The sequence below is a fragment of the Mobula hypostoma genome, unplaced genomic scaffold (assembly GCF_963921235.1).
Source record: "Mobula hypostoma unplaced genomic scaffold, sMobHyp1.1 scaffold_183, whole genome shotgun sequence".
NCBI classification, from domain to species: Eukaryota; Metazoa; Chordata; class Chondrichthyes; order Myliobatiformes; family Myliobatidae; genus Mobula; species Mobula hypostoma.
The window spans coordinates 112,501-134,318 of NW_026948184.1; the positions used below are offsets into that span (position 1 = coordinate 112,501).

The window sequence follows — 21,818 nt, forward strand, 5'->3', positions numbered from 1 at the left end:
CCCCGTCTCCATCAACTCCTCCCTCCCCTACACCCCTCCCCGTCTCCGTCACCCCCTCCCTCCCCTGCACCCCTCCCTCCCCTGCACCCCTCCCCATCTCCGTCACCCCCTCTCTCCCCTACACTCCTCCCCATCTCCGTCACCCCCTCCCTCCCCTACACCCCTCCCCGTCTCCGACACCCCCTCCCTCCCCTACACCCCTCCCCGTCTCCGTCACCCCCTCCCTCCCCTGCACCCCTCCCCGTCTCCGTCACCCCCTCACTCCCCTACACCCTTACACGTCGGTCTTGCCGGTGAGGGTCTGCTTCATGAGGCTCTCTGGGGATTGCCACTTCTGGGGGGCGCCCCGGTCTGCGGGGGGCGTCCCGGTGGTCTGTATCTTGAAGGGGACGTGGAGGCCACAGAGCTTGGCGGTGAGGTTCTCTCCCAGGAGAATATTCCTTGCCCCCACGTTCCCGTGTATGAGTCCGTTCGCGTGGAGAAATTCCTGCAGCGGGCGGGAGGTGAAGTTTACTGTCCGGGGACGGAGGTGGGTGGGATTTGTGGGAATTCTTCAGGGGTAGAAAGACCGTGCGCATATACGAAGCTTCCAGGGACAGAGAGGATGTTATACACTGAAGGAGTTTTTGGGGATGGAGGCGACTTAAAACCTAGGATGAGGTTGTATCAGGGAGGTGTGCAAACTGGGGCAGATTTCAGGACCAAGAGGGAGTTCCAGACTCCGGGATATTTCAGGCCACGGTGCGGGAATTTTCAGGGATAGGAGGCTTTATACTTTATACTCGCCAAACAATTGATACTAGAACATACAATCATCACAGCGATATTTGATTCTGCACTTCCCGCTCCCTGGATTACAAATATTAAAGATATTAAAAATAGTTAAAATTAGTAAATATTAAACATTTAAATTATAAATCATAAATAGAAAAGGGAAAGTCAGGTAGTGCAAAAAAACCGAGAGACAGGTCCGGATATTTGGAGGGTACGGCCCAGATCCGGGTCAGGATCCGTTCAGCAGTCTTATCACAGTTGGAAAGAAGCTGTTCCCAAATCTGGCCGTACGAGTCTTCAAGCTCCTGAGCCTTCTCCCGGAGGGAAGAGGGACGAAAAGTGTGCTGGCTGGGTGGGTCGTGTCCTTGATTATCCTGGCAGCACTGCTCCGACAGCGTGCGGTGTAAAGTGAGTCCACGGACGGAAGATTGGTTTGTGTGATGTGCTGGGCCGTGTTCACGATCTTCTGCAGCTTCTTCCGGTCTTGGACAGGACAACTTCCATACCAGGTTGTGATGCACCCTAGAAGATTGCTTTCTACGGTGCGTCTATAAAAATTAGTGAGGGTTTTAGGGGAAAGGCCAAATTTCTTTAGTTTTCTCAGGAAGTAAAGGCGCTGGTGGGCCTTCTTGGCAGTGGACTCTGCTTGGTTGGACCAAGTCAGGTCACTTGTGATACTGACCCATAAGACCATAAGACAAAGGAGTAGAAGTCGGCCATTCGGCCCATCGAGTCTGCTCCGCCATTTTATCATGAGCTGATCCATTCTCCCATTTAGTCCCACTCTCCCGCCTTCTCACCATAACCTTTGATGCCCTGGCTCCTCAGATACCTATCAATCTCTGCCTTAAATACACCCAATGACTTGGCCTCCACTGCCGCCCGTGGCAACAAATTCCATAGATTCACCACCCTCTAGCTAAAAAAATTTCTTCGCATTTCTGTTCTGAATGGCGCCCTTCAATCCTTAAGTCATGCCCTCTCGTACTAAACTCCCCCATCATGGGAAACAACTTTGCCACATCCACTCTGTCCATGCCTTTCAACATTCGAAATGTTTCTATAAGGTCTCCCCTCATTCTTCTGAACTCCAAAGGATACAGTCCAAGAGCGGACAAATGTTCCTCATATGTTAACCCTCTCATTCCTGGAATCATTCCAGTGAATCTTCTCTGTACCCTCTCCAACATCAGCACATCCTTTCTTAAATAAGGAGACCAAAACTGCCCACAGTACTCCAAGTGAGGTCTCACCAGCGCCTTATAGAGCCTCAACCCCAAGGAACTTAAAGCTTTTGACCTGCTCCACTTGCGCACCACCGATGTAAATGGGGTCGTGAGTTCTGCTACTCCTGAAGTCAACCACCAATTCCTTCACCTTGCTGACGTTGAGGAAATTAACCTTCTGGGAGTCTTGCACGAGGACTCCCAAGCCCGTCTGAAGCCTGGACCTCCTCCCCATTTAGGTGACGGTCCGCACTATTGTTCCTTTTACCGAAGTGCGTTGTCAGACACTGGCCAACGCTGCATTCCATCCGTCAAGTCAGCGTAAGAAGGCTGGGGGGGAGAGGAGGAAGGAGCACAAGATGGTGGTGAAACCGGGAGAGGAGGGAGGGGTGAAGTAAAGAGCGGATGTAAATTGGGGGACGTGCGGTCCGAAACTAGCCCCGTTTATTAAGCACCAGGGCGTAGCATCTGAAATTACCCGCAAAGTTAATTTAAGGCGCCACAGATCAGGATTTGATGCGCCCCACGATGGATTTCAATCATGTACAAAATGAGCTGAAAATTCCATCTCAGAAACGGTTTTGCAAACTCTAAGGGTTAACTTGCAGGTCGAGTCGGCGGTGAGGGAGGCAGATGCCACATTCGCATCCATTTCGAGAGGACGAGAATGTAAAAGCAGAGATGTGATACTGAGGCTTTATAGAGCACCTGTGGGGCCTCACCTTGGAGTATTGTGAGCGGTTTTGGGCCCCTTATCTGAGAAAGGACGTGCTGAAACTGGAGAGGGTTCAAAGGAGGTTCACGAAATGATTCCGGGATCGAACGGCTTGTCGTATGAGGAGCGTTTGATGGCTCTGGGCCTGCAGAGACAGAAATCCTACAGCACAATACAGGCCCTTCGGCCCACAGAGCTGTGCCGAACACGTCCCTACCTTAGAAATTACTAGGGTTACCCAAAGCCCTCTATTTTTCTGAGCTCCATGTACCTATACAAAAGTCTCTGAAAAGACCCTATCGTATCCCCCTCCACCACCGTCGCTGGCAGCCCATTCCACGCACTCACCACTCTCTGAGTAAAAAACTTACCCCTGACATCTCCTCTGTACCTACTCCCCAGCACCTTAAAACTGTGCCCTCCCGTGCTAGCCATTTCAGCCCTGGGGAAAAAGCCTCTGACTATCCACACGATCAATGCCTCTCATCATCTTATACACCTCTATCAGGTCACCTCTCATCCTCCGTCGCTCCAAGGAGAAAAGGCCGAGTTCACTCAACCTGTTCTCATAAGGCATGTTCCCCAATCCAGGCAACATCCTTGTAAATCTCCTCTGCACCCTTTCTATGGTTTCCACATCCTTCCTGTAGTGAGGTGACCAGAACTGAGCACAGTACTCCAAGTGGGGTCTGACCAGGGTCCTATATAGCTGCAACATTACCTCTCGGCTCCTAAACTCAATCCCACGGTTGATGAGGGCCAATACACCGTATGCCTTCTTAACCACAGAGTCAACCTGCACAGCAGCTTTGAGCGTCCTATGGACTCGGACCCCAAGATCCCTCTGATCCTCCACACTGTCAAGAGTCTCACCATTAATGATATATTCTGTCATCATATTTGACCTACCAAAATGAACCACCTCACACTTATCTGGGTTGAACTCCATCTGCCACTTCTCAGCCCAGTTTTGCATCCTATCAATGTCCCGTTGTAACCTCTGACAGCCCTCCACACTATCCACAACACCCCCAACCTTTGTGTCATCAGCAAATTTACTAACCCATCCCTCCACTTCCTCATCCAGGTCATTTATAAAAATCATGCAGAGTAAGGGTCCCAGAACAGATCCCTGAGGCACACCACTGGTCACCGACCTCCATGCAGAATATGACCCGTCTACAACCACTCTTTGCCCTCTGTGGGCAAGCCAGTTCTGGATCCACAAAGCAATGTCCCCTTGGATCCCATGCCTCCTTACTTTCTCAATAAGCCTTGCATGGGGTACCTTATCAAATGCCTTGCTGAAATCCATATACACTACATCTACTGTTCTCCCTTCATCAATGTGTTTAGTCAGATCCTCAAAAAATTCAATCAGGCTTGTAAGGCACGACTTGCCCTTGACAAAGCCATGCTGACTATTCCTAATCATATTATGCCTCTCCAAATTTTCATATATCCTGCCTCTCAGGATCTTCTCCATTAACTTGCCAACCACTGACGTAAGTCTCACTGGTCTATAATTTCCTGGGCTATCTCTACTCCCTTTCTTGAATGAAGGAACAACATCTGCAACCCTCCAGTCCTCTGGAACCTCTCCCGTCCTCATTGATGATGCAAAGATCATCGCCAGAGGCTCAGCAATCTCCTCCCTCGCCTCCCACAGTAGCCTGGGGTACTTCCCGTCCAGTCCCGGTGACTTATCCAACTTGATGCTTTCCAAAAACACCAGCACATCCTCTTTCTTAATATCTGCATTCTCAAGCTCTTCAATCTGCTGCAAGTCATCCCTCTGCACCCTTTCTATGGTTTCCACATCTTTCCTGTAGTGAGGCGACCAGAACTGAGCTCAGTACTCCAAGTGGGGTCTGACCAGGGTCCTGTATAGCTGCAACATTACCTCTTGGCTCTTAAAATCAATCCCACGGTTGATGAAGGCCAACGCACCGTCTGCCTTCTTAACTACAGAGTCAACCTGCGGACTCGGGCCTCACGATCCCCCGCTCCTCCGCCCTGCGTGGCGGGAGAGTCACCGGAAAGCCAACCGGACGCACCAGGCCGGTTTGGGACCCGCTACGGGAACATACCGCGGGGACACCCAGCCCCATGGCAAGGCGGTGTTTTTGCGTTTGCGTGCGCGTGTGTCGTTTACCGAGCGCTCTCCGTCACGCCGACCGCGGCAAGGAACTGGGGCGCCCGGACGAAGCCCTCGCCGTCACGGGGAGACCGTTACCCTGCGTCACGGGGGCAGGGGCGTGGGGGGCTGCCGAATTTCAGCAAGCGGGTTTCGGCGCAGACGCCGATGTGAAGGGGAGGGGCGCGCATTGCGGAACGTCAGACCGGGACGGGTGTGTCAGAGGGCAGACGGCGGGGCTGGTCTGCCGCTGACGCCGGGGTCTGGGTGGTTGTGGGGGGGCGTGGAGGAGATCACCAAGGGGCACGTCGGGGTGCGGATCTGGGCAGAGGCAGGGCGGGTGCAGTTTAACACGGCCAGTTGTGGAGGGGTGGGGGGCTGTCAAATGTAGAGGGACGCGACACAGTTAATGGCAGAACCCGTAACAGTGTCTCTCTCTCCCCCCACTCACCCCTCTCTCCACCACCTACCCCCCTCCCCTCTCTCTTTCCCCTCCTCTCCTCCCTCCCTCACCCCTCCCTTTCCCTCTCTTCCCTCTCTCTCCCCATATCTCTCTCCCCCTCTCCTCCCTCCCTCACCCCTCCCCTTCCCTCTCTTCCCTCTCTCTCCCCATCGCTCTCTCCCCCTCTCCTCCCTCCCTCTCCCTCGCCCCTCTCCCCTCCCCTTCCCTCTCTCCCTCGCTCTCTCCCTCTCTCTCCCCCTCTCCTCCATCCCTCTCCCTCCCCTTCCCTCTCTTCCCTCTCTCTCCCATCTCCCTCCCCCTCTCTCCCCCCTCCCCATCTGCCCCCTCTCTCTCTCCCCGTCTCTCCCTCTCCCCTCTCCTTCCCCCTCTCTCCCTCCCACTCTCCCCCTCTTTCTCCCCCTGTCTCCCCTCTCTCTCCCCCCTTCCCCATCTCCCCCCTCTCTCCCTCTCTCCCTCCCCCTCTCTCTCTCCCCTCTCTCCCCCTCTCCCCCACTCTCCCCCCTCTCTCCCCCTCTCTCCTCCCTCTCTCCCCCTCTCTCCCCCCTCCCCTCTCTCCCCCCTCACCCTCTCACTCCCCTCCCCCTCTCTCTCCCCCTCTCTCCCCCTCTCTCCCCCTCTCTCCCCCTCTCCCCTCTCTCCCCCCTCACCCTCTCTCTCCCCTCCCCCTCTCTCTCTCCCCTCTCTCCCCCTCTCCCCCACTCTCCCCCCTCTCTCCCCCTCTCTCTCCCCCCTCTCTCCCCCTCTCTCCCCCTCTCTCCCCCTCCCCCCTCTCTCCCCCCTCACCCTCTCTCTCCCCTCCCCCTCTCTCCTCCCTCTCTCCCCCCTCTCTCCCCCCTCCCCTCTCTCCCCCCTCACCCTCTCACTCCCCTCCCCCTCTCTCTCCCCCTCTCTCCCCCTCTCTCCCCCTCTCTCCCCCTCTCCCCTCTCTCCCCCCTCACCCTCTCTCTCCCCTCCCCCTCTCTCTCTCCCCTCTCTCCCCCCTCACCCTCTCTCTCCCCTCCCCCTCTCTCTCTCCCCTCTCTCCCCCCTCACCCTCTCTCTCCCCTCCCCCTCTCTCTCTCCCCTCTCTCCCCCTCTCCCCCACTCTCCCCCCTCTCTCCCCCTCTCCCCCCTCTCTCCCCCTCTCTCTCCCCCTCTCTCCCCCCTTACCCATCTCCCCCCTCTCTCCCTCTCTCCCTCCCCCTCTCTCCCTCTCTCCCTCCCCCTCTCTCCCCCCTCCCCCATCTCCCCCCTCTCTCTCTCCCCGTCTCTCCCTCCCCCCTCTCTCCCCCTCTCCCCCTCCCCCCCTCTCTCCCCTCCCCCTCTCTCTCCCCCCTCTCTCCTCTCTCCCCCCTCCCCCTCTCTCCCCGCTCTCCCCTCTCTCCCCTCTCTCTCCCCCTCTCCTCCCCCTCTCCTAACCCCTCTCTCCCTCTCTCTCCCTCTCTCTCCCCCTCTCTCTCCCCCTCTCTCCCCCTCCCCCATCTCCCCCCCTCTCCCCTCTCTCCCCCCTCACCCTCTCTCTCCCCCTCTCTCCCCCCTCTCCCCCCTCTCTCCCCCCTCACCCTCTCTCTCCCCTCCCCCTCTCTCTCTCCCCTCTCTCCTCCCTCTCTCCCCCCTCTCTCCCCCCCCTCCCCTCTCTCCCCCCTCACCCTCTCTCTCCCCTCCCCCTCTCTCTCCCCCCTCTCTCCCCCCCTCTCCCCTCTCTCCCCCCCACCCTCTCTCTCCCCTCCCCCTCTCTCTCTCCCCTCTCTCCCCCTCACCCTCTCTCCCCCTCTCCCCCTCTCCCCTCTCTCCCCCTCCCCCTCTCTCCCCTCTCTCCCCCCTCCCCCTCTCTCCCCCCTCCCCCTCTCTCCCCCTGTCTCCCCCTCTCTCCCCCTCTCTCTCTCTCCCCCTCTCTCCCCTCTCTCCCTCCCTCTCTCCCCCCCTCTCTCCCCCCTCTCCTAACCCCTCTCTCCCCCTCTCTCTCCCCTCTCTCTCCCCTCCTTCTCCCTCCCCCTCTCTCCCTCCCTCTCTCCCCTATCTCTTTCCCTCCCTCTCTCCCTCTCTCCCTCCCTCTCTCCCTCCCTCTCTCCCTCCCTCCCTCTCTCCCTCCCTCTCTCCCTCCCCCTCTCTCCCCTCTCTCCCCCCTCTCTCCCCCCCTCTCTCCCCCCTCTCCTCCCCCTCTCTCCCTCCTTCTCCCTCCCCCTCTCTCCCCCCTCCCCCATCTCCCCCCTCTCTCTCTCCCCGTCTCTCCCTCCCCCCTCTCCCTCCCCCTCTCTCCCCTCTCTCCCCCCTCTCTCCCCCCCTCTCTCCCCCCTCTCCTAACCCCTCTCTCCCCCTCTCTCTCCCCTCTCTCTCCCCTCCTTCTCCCTCCCCCTCTCTCCCCCCTCCCCCATCTCCCCCCTCTCTCTCTCCCCGTCTCTCCCTCCCCCCTCTCCTTCCCCCTCTCTCCCTCCCCCTCTCTCCCCGTCTCTCCCTCCCCCCTCTCCTTCCCCCTCTCCCTCCCCCTCTCTCCCTCTCTCCCTCCCCCTCTCTCCCCCCTCCCCCATCTCCCCCCTCTCTCTCTCCCCGTCTCTCCCTCCCCCCTCTCCTTCCCCCTCCTTCTCCCTCCCCCATCTCCCCTCTCCCCCATCTCCCCCCTCTCTCTCTCCCCGTCTCTCCCTCCCTCTCTCTCCCCCTCTCTCCCCCCTCCCCCATCTCCCCCCTCTCTCTCTCCCCGTCTCTCCCTCCCCCTCTCTCCCCCCTCCCCCATCTCCCCCCTCTCTCCCCCTCTCTCTCCCCTCTCTCTCCCCTCCTTCTCCCTCCCCCTCTCTCCCCCCTCCCCCATCTCCCCCCTCTCTCTCTCCCCGTCTCTCCCTCCCCCCTCTCCTTCCCCCTCTCTCCCTCCCTCTCTCTCCCCTCCTTCTCCCTCCCCCTCTCTCCCCCCTCCCCCATCTCCCCCCTCTCTCTCTCCCCGTCTCTCCCTCCCCCCTCTCCTTCCCCCTCTCTCCCTCCCCCTCTCTCCCCGTCTCTCCCTCCCCCCTCTCCTTCCCCCTCTCCCTCCCCCTCTCTCCCTCTCTCCCTCCCCCTCTCTCCCCCCTCCCCCATCTCCCCCCTCTCTCTCTCCCCGTCTCTCCCTCCCCCCTCTCCTTCCCCCTCCTTCTCCCTCCCCCATCTCCCCTCTCCCCCATCTCCCCCCTCTCTCTCTCCCCGTCTCTCCCTCCCTCTCTCTCCCCCTCTCTCCCCCTCCCCCATCTCCCCCCTCTCTCTCTCCCCGTCTCTCCCTCCCCCTCTCTCCCCCCTCCCCCATCTCCCCCTCTCTCCCCCTCTCTCTCCCCTCTCTCTCCCCTCCTTCTCCCTCCCCCTCTCTCCCCCCTCCCCCATCTCCCCCCTCTCTCTCTCCCCGTCTCTCCCTCCCCCCTCTCCTTCCCCCTCTCTCCCTCCCTCTCTCTCCCCTCCTTCTCCCTCCCCCTCTCTCCCCCCTCCCCCATCTCCCCCCTCTCTCTCTCCCCGTCTCTCCCTCCCCCCTCTCCTTCCCCCTCCTTCTCCCTCCCCCATCTCCCCTCTCCCCCATCTCCCCCCTCTCTCTCTCCCCGTCTCTCCCTCCCTCTCTCTCCCCCTCTCTCCCCCCTCCCCCATCTCCCCCCTCTCTCTCTCCCCGTCTCTCCCTCCCTCTCTCTCCCCCTCTCTCCCTCCCTCCCTCCCCCTCTCTCCCCCCCTCTCCCCCCCTCTCCCCCCTCTCTCCCTCCCTCTCTCCCCCCCTCTCTCTCTCTCTCTCCCCCCCCTCTCTCCCCCTCTCTCTCTCTCTCTCTCTCCCCCATCTCCCCTCTCCCCCATCTCCCCCCTCTCTCTCTCCCCGTCTCTCCCTCCCTCTCTCCCTCCCCTCTCTCCCCCCTCCCCCATCTCCCCCCTCTCTCTCCCCCTCTCCCCCCCTCTCTCCCCCTCTCTCCCCCCCTCTCTCCCCCTCACCCTCTCTCTCCCCTCCCCCTCTCTCTCTCCCCTCTCTCCTCCCTCTCTCCCCCCTCTCTCCCCCCTCCCCCCTCTCTCTCTCCCCGTCTCTCCCTCCCTCTCTCTCCCCCTCTCTCCCTCCCTCCCTCCCCCTCTCTCCCCTCTCTCTCCCTCTCTCCCCTCTCTCCCTCCCTCCCTCCCTCTCTCTCCCCCTCACCCTCTCTCTCCCCTCCCCCTCTCTCTCTCCCCTCTCTCCCCGTCTCTCCCTCCCTCTCTCTCCCCCTCTCTCCCCGCTCTCCCCCCCTCTCCCCCCCTCTCGCCCCCTCACCCTCTCTCTCCCCTCCCCCTCTCTCTCTCCCCTCTCTCCTCCCTCTCTCCCCCCTCTCTCCCCCCCTCTCCCCTCTCTCCCCCCTCACCCTCTCTCTCCCCCCTCTCCCCCCTCTCCCCTCTCTCCCCCCCTCTCCCCTCTCTCCCCCCTCACCCTCTCTCTCCTCCCTCTCTCCCCCCTCACCCTCTCTCTCCCCTCCCCCTCTCTCTCTCCCCTCTCTCCTCCCCTCCCCTCTCTCCCCCCTCACCCTCTCTCTCCCCTCCCCCTCTCTCTCCCCTCCCCCTCTCTCTCTCCCCGTCTCTCCCTCCCTCTCTCTCCCCCTCTCTCCCCCCTCCCCCATCTCCCCCCTCTCTCTCTCCCCGTCTCTCCCTCCCTCTCTCTCCCCCTCTCTCCCTCCCTCCCTCCCCCTCTCTCCCCCCTCTCCAGCCCTCTCTCCCCCTCACCCTCTCTCTCCCCTCCCCCTCTCTCTCTCCCCTCTCTCCTCCCTCTCTCCCCCTCTCTCCCCCCTCACCCTCTCTCTCCCCCTCTCCCCCTCTCCCCTCTCTCCCCCCCTCTCCCCTCTCTCCCCCCTCACCCTCTCTCTCCTCCCTCTCTCCCCCCTCTCCCCTCTCTCCCCCCTCACCCTCTCTCTCCCCTCCCCCTCTCTCTCTCCCCTCTCTCCTCCCCTCCCCTCTCTCCCCCCTCACCCTCTCTCTCCCCCCTCACCCTCTCTCTCCCCCCACTCACCCTCTCTCTCCCCCCTCTCTCCCTCTCTCTCCCCCTCTCCCCCCCTCTCCCCTCTCTCCCCCCTCACCCTCTCTCTCCCCTCCCCCTCTCTCTCTCCCCTCTCTCCCCCCTCTCCCCCACTCTCCCCCCTCTCTCTCCCCCTCTCTCCCCCTCTCCCCCCCTCTCTCCCCCCTCTCTCTCCCCCTCTCTCCCCCCTTACCCATCTCCCCCCTCTCTCCCTCTCTCCCTCCCCCTCTCTCCCTCTCTCCCTCCCCCTCTCTCCCCTCTCCCCTCTCTCCCCCTTAGCTCTCTCCCCGTCTCTCCCTCCCCCTCTCTCCCCCTCTCCCCCTCCCCCCCCTCTCTCCCCTCCCCCTCTCTCCTCTCTCCCCCCTCCCCCTCTCTCCCCGCTCTCCCCTCTCTCCCCTCTCTCTCCCCCCTCTCCTCCCCCTCTCCTAACCCCTCTCTCCCCTCTCTCTCCCCTCTCTCTCCCCCTCTCTCTCCCCTCCTTCTCCCTCCCCCTCTCTCCCCCTCCCCCATCTCCCCCCTCTCTCTCTCCCCGTCTCTCCCTCCCCCCTCTCTCCCCCCTCTCTCTCACTCTCCCCCCTCTCTCCCCCTCTCTCCCCCTCTCCCCCCCTCTCTCCCCCCTCTCTCCCCCTCTCTCCCCCTTCCCCATCTCCCCCCTCTCTCCCCCTCTCTCTCCCCCTGTCTCCCCCTCTCTCCCCCTCTCTCTCTCTCCCCCTCTCCCCCCCTCTCCCTCCCCCTCTCTCCCCCCTCCCCCATCTCCCCCCTCTCTCTCTCCCCGTCTCTCCCTCCCCCCTCTCCTTCCCCCTCTCTCCCTCCCTCTCTCTCCCCTCTCTCTCCCCCTCTCCTTCCCCCTCTCTCCCCCTCCCCCATCTCCCCCCTCTCTCTCTCCCCGTCTCTCCCTCCCCCCTCTCCTTCCCCCTCTCTCCCTCCCTCTCTCTCCCCTCTCTCTCCCCCTCTCCTTCCCCCTCTCTCCCCCCTCCCCCATCTCCCCCCTCTCTCTCTCCCCGTCTCTCCCTCCCCCTCTCCTTCCCCCTCTCTCCCTCCCTCTCTCTCCCCTCTCTCTCCCCCTCTCTCCCCCCTCTCTCTCCCCCTTCCCCATCTCCCCTCTCTCTCCCCCCTCTCCTTCCCCCCTCTCCCTCCCTCTCTCTCCCCTCTCTCTCCCCCCTCTCCTTCCCCCTCTCTCCCCCCCTCTCTCCCCCTCTCTCCCCTCTCACCCCCCCACCCTCTCTCCCCCACCCAGGGGTGCTGTTCAGCATCGAGGTGACCTGCACCTACTTTGCCGTGCGGAACTACTGGCGCGGGTTCCTCGGGGGCACCTTCAGCGCCTTCATCTTCCGCGTCCTCTCTGTCTGGATCAAAGACGCGGGTACGTGTCTGCGCCCGGCCGGCACCTTCCCCCCTCGCCCCACCCTCTCCGGCAGATTCCCCCCCGTCCCCTCTCCACCCCCGGTGACCTCGCCATCTCTCCTCTCCCCGTCTCCCGCGTGGGATCGCACTGACCTCTCCACCCCTCCCCCCCCTCAGCCACCATCACCGCCCTCTTCAAGACCAACTTCCGCGGGGACCACCCCTTTGACCTGCAGGAGCTGCCGGCCTTCGCCATCGTGGGGTGAGTGGGTTCGGGGGGAAATCCGGGCGAAGGGGGAGCGGGGGGGGTGTGGAACGAGGCTGCTCTGGGGGTCTGGGGAGGGGGGCCTGACCTCAGCGGCTGGGAAGACATCGGCAACCCCCACCCGCCCCGTCAGGAACGGGATGCTCCGCAGTCAGGAACGGGGTTTCCTGCAGTCCCGGGAGCGAGAAGTCACCCGGTCCGGGGGAACGGAAGTCCCACTATGTGGGAGACCGGGAGAGGGGGGCTCACGGTGTCTGGGGAACAGGTGCTCTCCCATTCCCCCCAGTCCGGGGAGCGGGAGTCTCCCTCCTCTCCCTCCCCCATCTCCGGCTGGCTCCCCTCTCTCCCTTCCCCCATAGCCAGGGCTGAACCCTTCTGAAAACAGAGGGGCAAAGGGACTTGGGAGCCCCCGTGCGGGATTCCCCCCCAAAGTTAACTTCCCGGTTGAGTCGGTGGTGAAGAAGGCGAATGCAATGTTGGCATTCATTTCTAGAGGAATAGAGTATAGGAGCAGGGATGTGATGTTGAGGCTCTATAAGGCGCTGGTGAGACCTCACTTGGAGTACTGTGGGCAGTTTTGGTCTCCTTATTTAAGAAAGGATGTGCTGACGTTGGAGAGAATACAGAGAAGATTCACTAGAATGATTCCGGGGAATTAGAGGGTTAACATATGAGGAACGTTTGTCCGCTCTTGGACTGTATCCCTTGGAGTTTGGAAGAATGAGGGGAGACCTCATAGAAACATTTCGAATGTTAAAAGGCATGGACAGAGTGGATGTGGCAAAGTTGTTTCCCATGATGGGGGAGTCTAGTCCAAGAGGGCATGACTTAAGGATTGAAGGGCGCCCATTCAGAACAGAAATGCGAAGAAATTTTTTTAGTCAGAGGGTGGTGAATCTATGGAATTTGTTGCCGTGGAGGCCAAGTCATTGGGTGTATTTAAGGCAGAGATTGATAGGTATCTGAGTAGCCAGGGCATCAAAGGTTATGGTGAGAAGGCGGGGCAGTGGGACTAAATGGGAGAATGGATCAGCTCATGATAAAATGGCGGAGCAGACTCGATGGGCCGAATGGCCGACTTCTGCTCCTTTGTCTCATGGACAAGATAGGACAAAGTCAGTATGGTTTCCTTCAGGGAAAATCCTGCCTGACGAACCTGCTGGAATTCTTTGAGGAGATTACAAGTAGGAGAGATAAAGGGGATGCAGGGGATGTTGTATATTTGGACTTTCAGAAGGCCTTTGACAAGGTACCACACATGAGGCTACTTACCAAGTTCAGAGCCCATGGTATTACAGGAAAGTTACGTACGTAGTTAGAGCATTGGCTGATTGGTAAGACGGAGCGAGTGGGAATAAAAGGATCCTTTTCTGGTTGGCTGCCAGTGACTGGTGGTGTTCCACAGGGGTCGGTGTTGGGACCACTTCTTTCTAAGTTTATCAATGATTTAGACGATGGAATAGATGTCTTTGTTGCCGAGTTTGCAGATGATATGAAGACTGGTGGAGGGGCAGGTCGTGTTGAGGAAACGGGAAGGATGCAGAACGACTCAGACAGATTGGGAGAACGGGCAAGAAAGTGGCAAATGAAATACAATATTGGAAAATGCACGGTCGTGCACTTTGGAAGTAGAAATAAACGTGCGGACTATTTTCTAAACGGGGAGAAAATCCAGGAATCTAAGATGCAGAGGGACTGGGGAGTCCTTGTCCAGAACACCCTGAAGGTTAACTTGCCGGTAGAGTTGGTGGTGAGGAAGGCAAATTCAATGTTAGCATTCATTTCAAGAGGACTAGAATACAAGAGCAGGGATGTGATGTTGAGGTTTTATAAGGCACTGGTGAGGCCTCACCTTGACTGTTGTGAACAGTTTTGGGCCCCTCGTCTTAGATAAGATGTTCTGCAATTGGAGAGGGTCCAGAGGAGGTTCACAAGGATGATTCCGGGAATGAAAGGGTTATCGTACGAGGAACGTTTGATGGCTCTGGGTCTGCACTCGCTGGAATTCGGAAGGGTGAGGGAGGGTTATCATGAAGGGGTCCGGTCACCACTTGAACATTGGGAGAGGGACAAATCACTGGATTAGCACTGGGACAGGGGTCGGGTCATGGGTGGGGAGCAGCGGTCGAGGGAGTGGAGGGGAAGAGTCGGCCCCTCACTGACTGAATCAGATGTTGCTCCCGCCCTCTCCCTCCCCGCAAAACACAGCATCGCGTGCGGATTCCTGGGGGCGGCCTTCGTCTACCTGAACCGGCTGTTTGTCATCTTCTTGAAGAAACGGAACGTCCTGACCCGGATCCTGATGAAACAGTGAGTCCGAGGATCGGGATTTGGGGTCTCCCACCGAGAGAGAGGGACTGAGAGACACCGGTCAGTGTACAGATCTCCCACCGAGAGAGAGGGACTGAGAGACACCGGTCAGTGTACAGATCTCCCCCTGAGAGAGAGGGACTGAGAGACACCGGTCAGTGTACAGATCTCCCCTTGAGAGAGAGGGACTGAGAGACACCAGTCAGTGTCCAGATCTCCCCCTGAGAGAGAGGGACTGAGAGACACCGGTCAGTGTACAGATCTCCCCCTGAGAGAGAGGGACTGAGAGACACCGGTCAGTGTACAGATCTCCCCCTGAGAGAGAGGGACTGAGAGACACCGGTCAGTGTACAGATCTCCCTGAGAGAGAGGGACTGAGAGACACCGGTCAGTGTACAGATCTCCCCCTGAGAGAGAGGGACCGAGAGACACCGGTCAGTGTACAGATCTCCCCCTGAGAGAGAGGGACTGAGAGACACCGGTCAGTGTACAGATCTCCCCCCGAGAGAGAGGGACCGAGAGACACCGGTCAGTGTACAGATTTCCCCCTGAGAGAGAGGGACTGAGAGACACCGGTCAGTATACAGATCTCCCCCTGAGAGAGAGGGACCGAGAGACACCGGTCAGTGTACAGATCTCCCCCTGAGAGAGAGGGACTGAGAGACACCGGTCAGTGTACAGATTTCCCCCTGAGAGAGAGGGACTGAGAGACACCGGTCAGTGTACAGATCTCCCCCTGAGAGAGAGGGACTGAGAGACACCGGTCAGTGTACAGATTTCCCCCTGAGAGAGAGGGACCGAGAGACACCGGTCAGTGTACAGATCTCCCCCTGAGAGAGAGGGACTGAGAGACACCGGTCAGTGTACAGATCTCCCCCCGAGAGAGAGGGACTGAGAGACACCGGTCAGTGTACAGATCTCCCACCGAGAGAGAGGGACTGAGAGACACCGGTCAGTGTGCAGATCTCCCCCTGAGAGAGAGGGACTGAGAGACACCGGTCAGTGTACAGATCTCCCCCTGAGAGAGAGGGACCGAGAGACACCGGTCAGTGTACAGATCTCCCCCTGAGAGAGAGGGTCTGAGAGACACCGGTCAGTGTACAGATCTCCCCCTGAGAGAGAGGAATGGAGAGACACCGGTCAGTGTACAGATCTCCCCCTGAGAGAGAGGGACTGAGAGACACCGGTCAGTGTACAGATCTCCCCCTGAGAGAGAGGGACTGAGAGACACCGGTCAGTGTACAGATCTCCCCCTGAGAGAGAGGGACCGAGAGACACCGGTCAGTGTACAGATCTCCCCCTGAGAGAGAGGGACCGAGAGACACCGGTCAGTGTACAGATCTCCCCCTGAGAGAGAGGGACTGAGAGACACCGGTCAGTGTACAGATCTCCCCCTGAGAGAGAGGGACCGAGAGACACCGGTCAGTGTACAGATTTCCCCCTGAGAGAGAGGGACTGAGAGACACCGGTCAGTATACAGATCTCCCCCTGAGAGAGAGGGACTGAGAGACACCGGTCAGTGTACAGATCTCCCCCTGAGAGAGAGGGACTGAGAGACACCGGTCAGTGTACAGATCTCCCCCTGAGAGAGAGGGACTGAGAGACACCGGTCCATGTACAGATCTCCCCCTGAGAGAGAGGGACTGAGAGACACCGGTCAGTGTACAGATCTCCCCCTGAGAGAGAGGGACAGAGAGACACCGGTCAGTGTACAGATCTCCCCCTGAGAGAGAGGGACTGAGAGACACCGGTCAGTGTACAGATCTCCCCCTGAGAGAGAGGGACAGAGAGACACCGGTCAGTGTACAGATCTCCCCCTGAGAGAGAGGGACTGAGAGACACCGGTCAGTGTACAGATCTCCCCCTGAGAGAGAGGGACTGAGAGACACCGGTCAGTGTACAGATCTCCCCTTGAGAGAGAGGGACTGAGAGACACCGGTCAGTGTACAGATCTCCTCCTGAGAGAGAGGGACTGAGAGACACCAGTCAGTGTCCAGATCTCCCCCTGAGAGAGAGGGACTGAGAGACACCGGTCAGTGTACAGATCTCCCCCTGAGAGAGAGGGACTGAGAGACACCGGTCAGTGTACAGATCTCCCCCTGAGAGAGAGGGACTGAGAGACACCGGTCAGTGTACAGATCTCCCCCTGAGAGAGAGGGACTGAGAGACACCGGTCAGTGTGCAGATCTCCCCCTGAGAGAGAGGGACTGAGAGACACCGGTCAGTGTACAGATCTCCCCCTGAGAGAGAGGGACCGAGAGACACCGGTCAGTGTACAGATCTCCCCCTGAGAGAGAGGGTCTGAGAGACACCGGTCAGTGTACAGATCTCCCCCTGAGAGAGAGGAATGGAGAGACACCGGTCAGTGTACAGATCTCCCCCTGAGAGAGAGGGACTGAGAGACACCGGTCAGTGTACAGATCTCCCCCTGAGAGAGAGGGACTGAGAGACACCGGTCAGTGTACAGATCTCCCCCTGAGAGAGAGGGACTGAGAGACACCGGTCAGTGTACAGATCTCCCCCTGAGAGAGAGGGACCGAGAGACACCGGTCAGTGTACAGATCTCCCCCTGAGAGAGAGGGACTGAGAGACACCGGTCAGTGTACAGATCTCCCCCCGAGAGAGAGGGACTGAGAGACACCGGTCAGTGTACAGATCTCCCCCTGAGAGAGAGGGACTGAGAGACACCGGTCAGTGTACAGATCTCCCCCTGAGAGAGAGGGACTGAGAGACACCGGTCCATGTACAGATCTCCCCCTGAGAGAGAGGGACTGAGAGACACCGGTCAGTGTACAGATCTCCCCCCGAGAGAGAGAGACTGAGAGACACCGGTCAGTGTACAGATCTCTCCCTGAGAGAGAGGGACTGAGAGACACCGGTCAGTGTACAGATCTCTCCCTGAGAGAGAGGGACTGAGAGACACCGGTCAGTGTACAGATCTCCCACTGATAAAGAGGGACTCAGAGACACCGGTCAGTGTACAGATCTCCCCCTGAGAGAGAGGGACTGAGAGACACCGGTCAGTGTACAGATCTCTCCCTGAGAGAGAGGGACTGAGAGACACCGGTCAGTGTACAGATCTCCCACTGATAAAGAGGGACTCAGAGACACCGGTCAGTGTACAGATCTCCCCCTGAGAGAGAGGGACTGAGAGACACCGGTCAGTGTACAGATCTCCCCCTGAGAGAGAGGGACCGAGTGACACCGGTCAGTGTACAGATCTCCTCCGGAGAGAGAGGGACCGAGAGACACCGGTCAGCGTCCGGGTAACTTTTGGCTAAGCTCTATGTTTGTTTCCCTTTCAGGAAGCTCATTTACCCAACAGTTTTGACGTTCATTCTTGCATCTATTAGCTTCCCTCCCGGCGCAGGACAGTTTATGGGAGCAGAGGTGAGGCTGACCCACAGCTTCTGCGGTTAAAATATTCTGTGTCTCACACTGTGACAGCGTGCATTCTGTGACTTCATCTCTCCTCTTCCCCGACCAACCGCTCCCCGTCTGAATCTGCCTCGACCACTTCCTCTGGCAGCTCTTTCCTTAGACGGACCACCCTCTGGGTGAAAAATTTCCCCCTCAGGTCCCTATTAAATCTCTCTTCCCCCCTCACCTTAAACCTGTGCCCTCTGGTTCTCGATTCCCCGACCCTGGGGAAAAGACTGTGCACGATCACCCTATCTGTGCCCCTCGTGGTTTTACACAGCTCTGTAAGGTCACCCCTACGCTCCAAGGAATAAAGTCCCAACCTGCCCGACCTCTCTCCGTAACTCAGTCCCTCGAGTCCCGGCGACATCCTCGTGAATCTCCCTCCGCACTCTTTCCAGCTCAGCGGCATCTTTCCTACAGCGGGGGCGACCAAAACCGAACACCGTACTCCCAGCGCGGCCTCGCCGACGTCTCGTACGACTGGGACGTGACCCCCCGACTCCCGTACTTAGTGTCCTGACTGATGAAGGCCAGCGTGTCGAACGCCTTCCTCACCGTCCCGTCTACCCGTGACTCCACTTTCAGGGAACCGCGTCCCCGTACCTCTAGGTCCCTCTGTTCCACAACACTCCCCGGGGTCCCCGTCTACCCGTGACTCCACTTTCAGGGAACCGTGTCCCCGTACCCCTGTGTCCCTCTGTTCCACGACGCTCCCCAGGGTCCCCGTCTACCCGTGACCCCACTTTCGGGGAACCGTGTCCCCGTACCCCTGGGTCCCTCTGTTCCACAACACTCCCCGGGGTCCCCGTCTACCCGTGACTCCACTTTCAGGGAACCGTGTCCCCGTACCCCTGGGTCCCTCTGTTCCACAACACTCCCCGGGGTCCCCGTCTACCCGTGACTCCACTTTCAGGGAACCGTGTCCCCGTACCCCTGGGTCCCTCTGTTCCACAACGTTCCCCGGGGTCCCCGTCTACCCGTGACCCCATTTTCAGGGAACCGTGTCCCCGTACCCCTGGGTCCCTCTGTTCCACAACACTCCCCGGGGTCCCCGTCTACCCGTGACTCCACTTTCAGGGAACCGTGTCCCCGTACCCCTGGGTCCCTCTGTTCCACGACGCTCCCCGGGGTCCCCGTCTACCCGTGACTCCACTTTCAGGGAACCGTGTCCCCGTACCCCTGGGTCCCTCTGTTCCACGACGCTCCCCGGGGTCCCCGTCTACCCGTGACCCCACTGTCGGGGAACCGTGTCCCTGTACCCCTGGGTCCCTTTGTTCCATGACGCTCCCCAGGGGCTCATTTCACTGTCACGGTGTGTCGACCGTGACTGGGTGTCCAAAACCGGTCCCAGTGTACCCTGGGGAAATTGTGTTAACCCGTCTCCGGGAGGACACACTGAATTTGACCCGGGACTGAGTGAGAGTGTGTGCTGGGTTCTCTGACGAGGCAGGGTGGGGCCGGAGGGGAGGGGTCTCTGACGTGACGGTGTTGGGGGTGACTCCCTCTCTCTCTGTGTCTCTGGCCCGCAGCTGATGCCCCGGGAAACGATCAACTCTCTCTTCGACAACTACACCTGGAGCAAAGTGACCGACCCGAAAGCGCTCGGCCACTCCGCGGCCTGGTTCCACTCGCGGATCAGTGTCTTCCTCGTCCTCGCCATCTACGTCGTCATGAATGTCAGTATTGACACGTCCCCTGTCTCTCTGTGCTCCCCCCCTCTCTCCTCCCGCCTTCCTCTCTCTCCCTCACTATCTCTCTCCTCCCGTAGAAACCGTCGAGAAACCACAGCACAGAAACAGGCCTTTCGGCCCTTCTTGGCTGTGCCGAACCATTTTCTGCCTAGTCCCACTGACCTGCACACGGACCATATCCCTCCATAAACCTCCCATCCATGTATCTGTCCAATTTATTCTTAAATGTTAAAAAAGAACCCGCATTTACCACCTCTTCTGGCAGCTCATTCCATACTCCCACCACTCTCTGTGTGAAGAAGCCCCCCCCCCTAATGTTCCCTTTAAACTTTTCCCCCCCCACCCTTAACCCATGTCCTCTGGTTTTTTTCTCCCCTTGCCTCAGTGGAAAAAGCCTGCTTGCATTCACTCTATCTATACCCATCATAATTTTATATACCTCTATCAAATCTCCCCTCATTCTTCTACGCTCCAGGGAGTAAAGTCCTAACCTATTCAACCTTTCTCTGTAACTGAGTTTCTCAAGTCCTGGCAACATCCTTGTAAACCTTCTCTGCATTCTTTCAACCTTATTTATATCCTTCCTGTAATTTGGTGACCAAAACTGAACACAATACTCCAGATTCGGCCTCACCAATGCCTTATACAACCTCATCATAACATTCCAGCTCTTATACTCAATACTTTGATTAATAAAGGCCAATGTACCAAAAGCTCTCTTTACGACCCTATCTACCTGTGACGACACTTTTAGGGAATTTTGTATCTGTATTCCCAGATCCCTCTGTTCACTGCACTCCTCAGTGCCTTACCATTACCCATCTCTGTCTCTCTCCTCCCGTCTCTCTCTCCCCTCCCATCTGTCCCTCATCCCTCTCTCCCTCTCTCAGCTCTCCCACCTCTCCCCACCCTCTCAAATCCTCTCCCCTTCCCCCCCTCCGCGTCTCCTCCCCATCTACCCCTTCCCCCCTCCTCCTCTCCCCCTGCACCCTCCCCCTCTCCCGTCTCTCCCCCCTCCCCGCTCCCCTGTTTGACATCTCCTGCTGCCTCTCCCCTAGTTTTGGATGGCAGCCGTGGCCTGCACGATGCCCATTCCCTGCGGAGCGTTCATCCCCGTCTTCAACATGGGTGAGTACTGTTACTCCCTCCCCTCCCCTCCCCTCTGCCTCCCCTGCTCCCTCCCCGGGCTGCATCCGGGCTCCGCCCGCGATCGCGGACGCGGGCCAGCACGCCGTCCGCACCTCTCCCTGCCTCTGTGAAGCAGCCCCCCCCCTCAGAGAGACCCCCACCCACCCGTCCCGGACAAACTTTGACAGGCAGAGAGCGGAGACAGGAAGGCGGGGGGGGGGGAGCTTCTTCCCCTCTGCCGTCTGAATCCCACAAGCACGTTGAATCTTTGGAGCCCACCTCACTTTTCCTAATACATAGTATTCCTGCTTTTGCACATTTAAAAGAAAATCTATACGGCAGGCGGAACTGATTTACTTCTTTATTATTATGTTTTATTTTCTTTATTATTATTTTTTTCCTCTCCGCTAGATTATGTACGGCAGTGAACTGCGGCTGCTGAGTTAACAAATTTCACGTCACGTGCCGGTGAAAATAAACCTGATTCTCATTCCGAGAGGGAGAGAGATCAGATTAGATTATGAGGACACGCAGTCCTCTTTTATTGTCATTTAGTAATGCGTGCATTAAGAAATGATATAATGTCCCTCCAGTGTGATATCACAGAAACACAAGACAGACCAAGACTAACACTGACAAAAACCACATAAGTATAACATATAGTTACAACAGTGCAAAGCAAGACCATAATTTGATGAAGAACAGACCATGGGCACGGTAAAAAAAATAGATCTCAAAGTCTCTCGAAAGTCCCATCGTCTCACACAGACGGTTGAAGGAAGAAAAACTCTTCCTGACAGACAGACAGAGACAGGGAGACAGGGAGAGAGGGAGGGAGACAGACGGAGACAGAGAGAGAGGGAGGGAGACAAACGTAGACAGGGAGAGAGGGAGAGAGGGAGGGAGACAGGGAGAGAGGGAGGGAGACAGACAGAGACGGAGCGAGGGAGAGAGGGAGGGAGACAGGGAGAGAGGGAGGGAGACAGACAGAGACGGAGTCACGGAGGGGGGAGGGAGACAGACAGAGACAGGGAGAGAGGGTGAGAGGGAGGGAGACAGGGTGAGAGGGAGGGAGACAGACGGAGACGGAGAGAGAGGGAGGGAGACAAATGGAGACAGGGAGAGAGGGAGAGAGGGAGGGAGACAGGGAGAGAGGGAGGGAGACAGACAGAGACGGAGTCACGGAGAGGGGGAGGGAGACAGACAGAGACAGGGAGAGAGGGAGGGAGACAGACGGAGACGGAGAGAGAGGGAGGGAGACAAACGGAGACAGGGAGACAGGGAGAGAGACAAACGGAGACAGGGAGAGAGGGAGGGAGACAGATGGAGACAGGGAGACAGGGAGAGAGACAGATGGAGACAGGGAGAGAGGGAGGGAGACAGACGGAGACGGAGAG

The 21,818-nt window shown here is 58.9% G+C and overlaps 1 protein-coding gene across 1 annotated transcript in view; it reads left to right on the forward strand.

The window, feature by feature from the left end:
- Positions 1 to 20,552, forward strand: part of LOC134341509 (chloride channel protein-like) — a 98,642-nt gene extending 78,090 nt beyond the window's left edge. Inside the window, exons 8-13 of the mRNA XM_063039380.1 lie at positions 11,498 to 11,623; positions 11,782 to 11,866; positions 14,078 to 14,179; positions 17,485 to 17,569; positions 19,132 to 19,278; positions 20,352 to 20,552. Of these exons, the coding sequence (XP_062895450.1) occupies positions 11,498 to 11,623; positions 11,782 to 11,866; positions 14,078 to 14,179; positions 17,485 to 17,569; positions 19,132 to 19,278; positions 20,352 to 20,552 (746 nt within the window). The remainder of the gene's footprint in view (positions 1 to 11,497; positions 11,624 to 11,781; positions 11,867 to 14,077; positions 14,180 to 17,484; positions 17,570 to 19,131; positions 19,279 to 20,351) is intronic.
- The last annotated feature ends 1,266 nt before the right edge of the window (positions 20,553 to 21,818 follow it).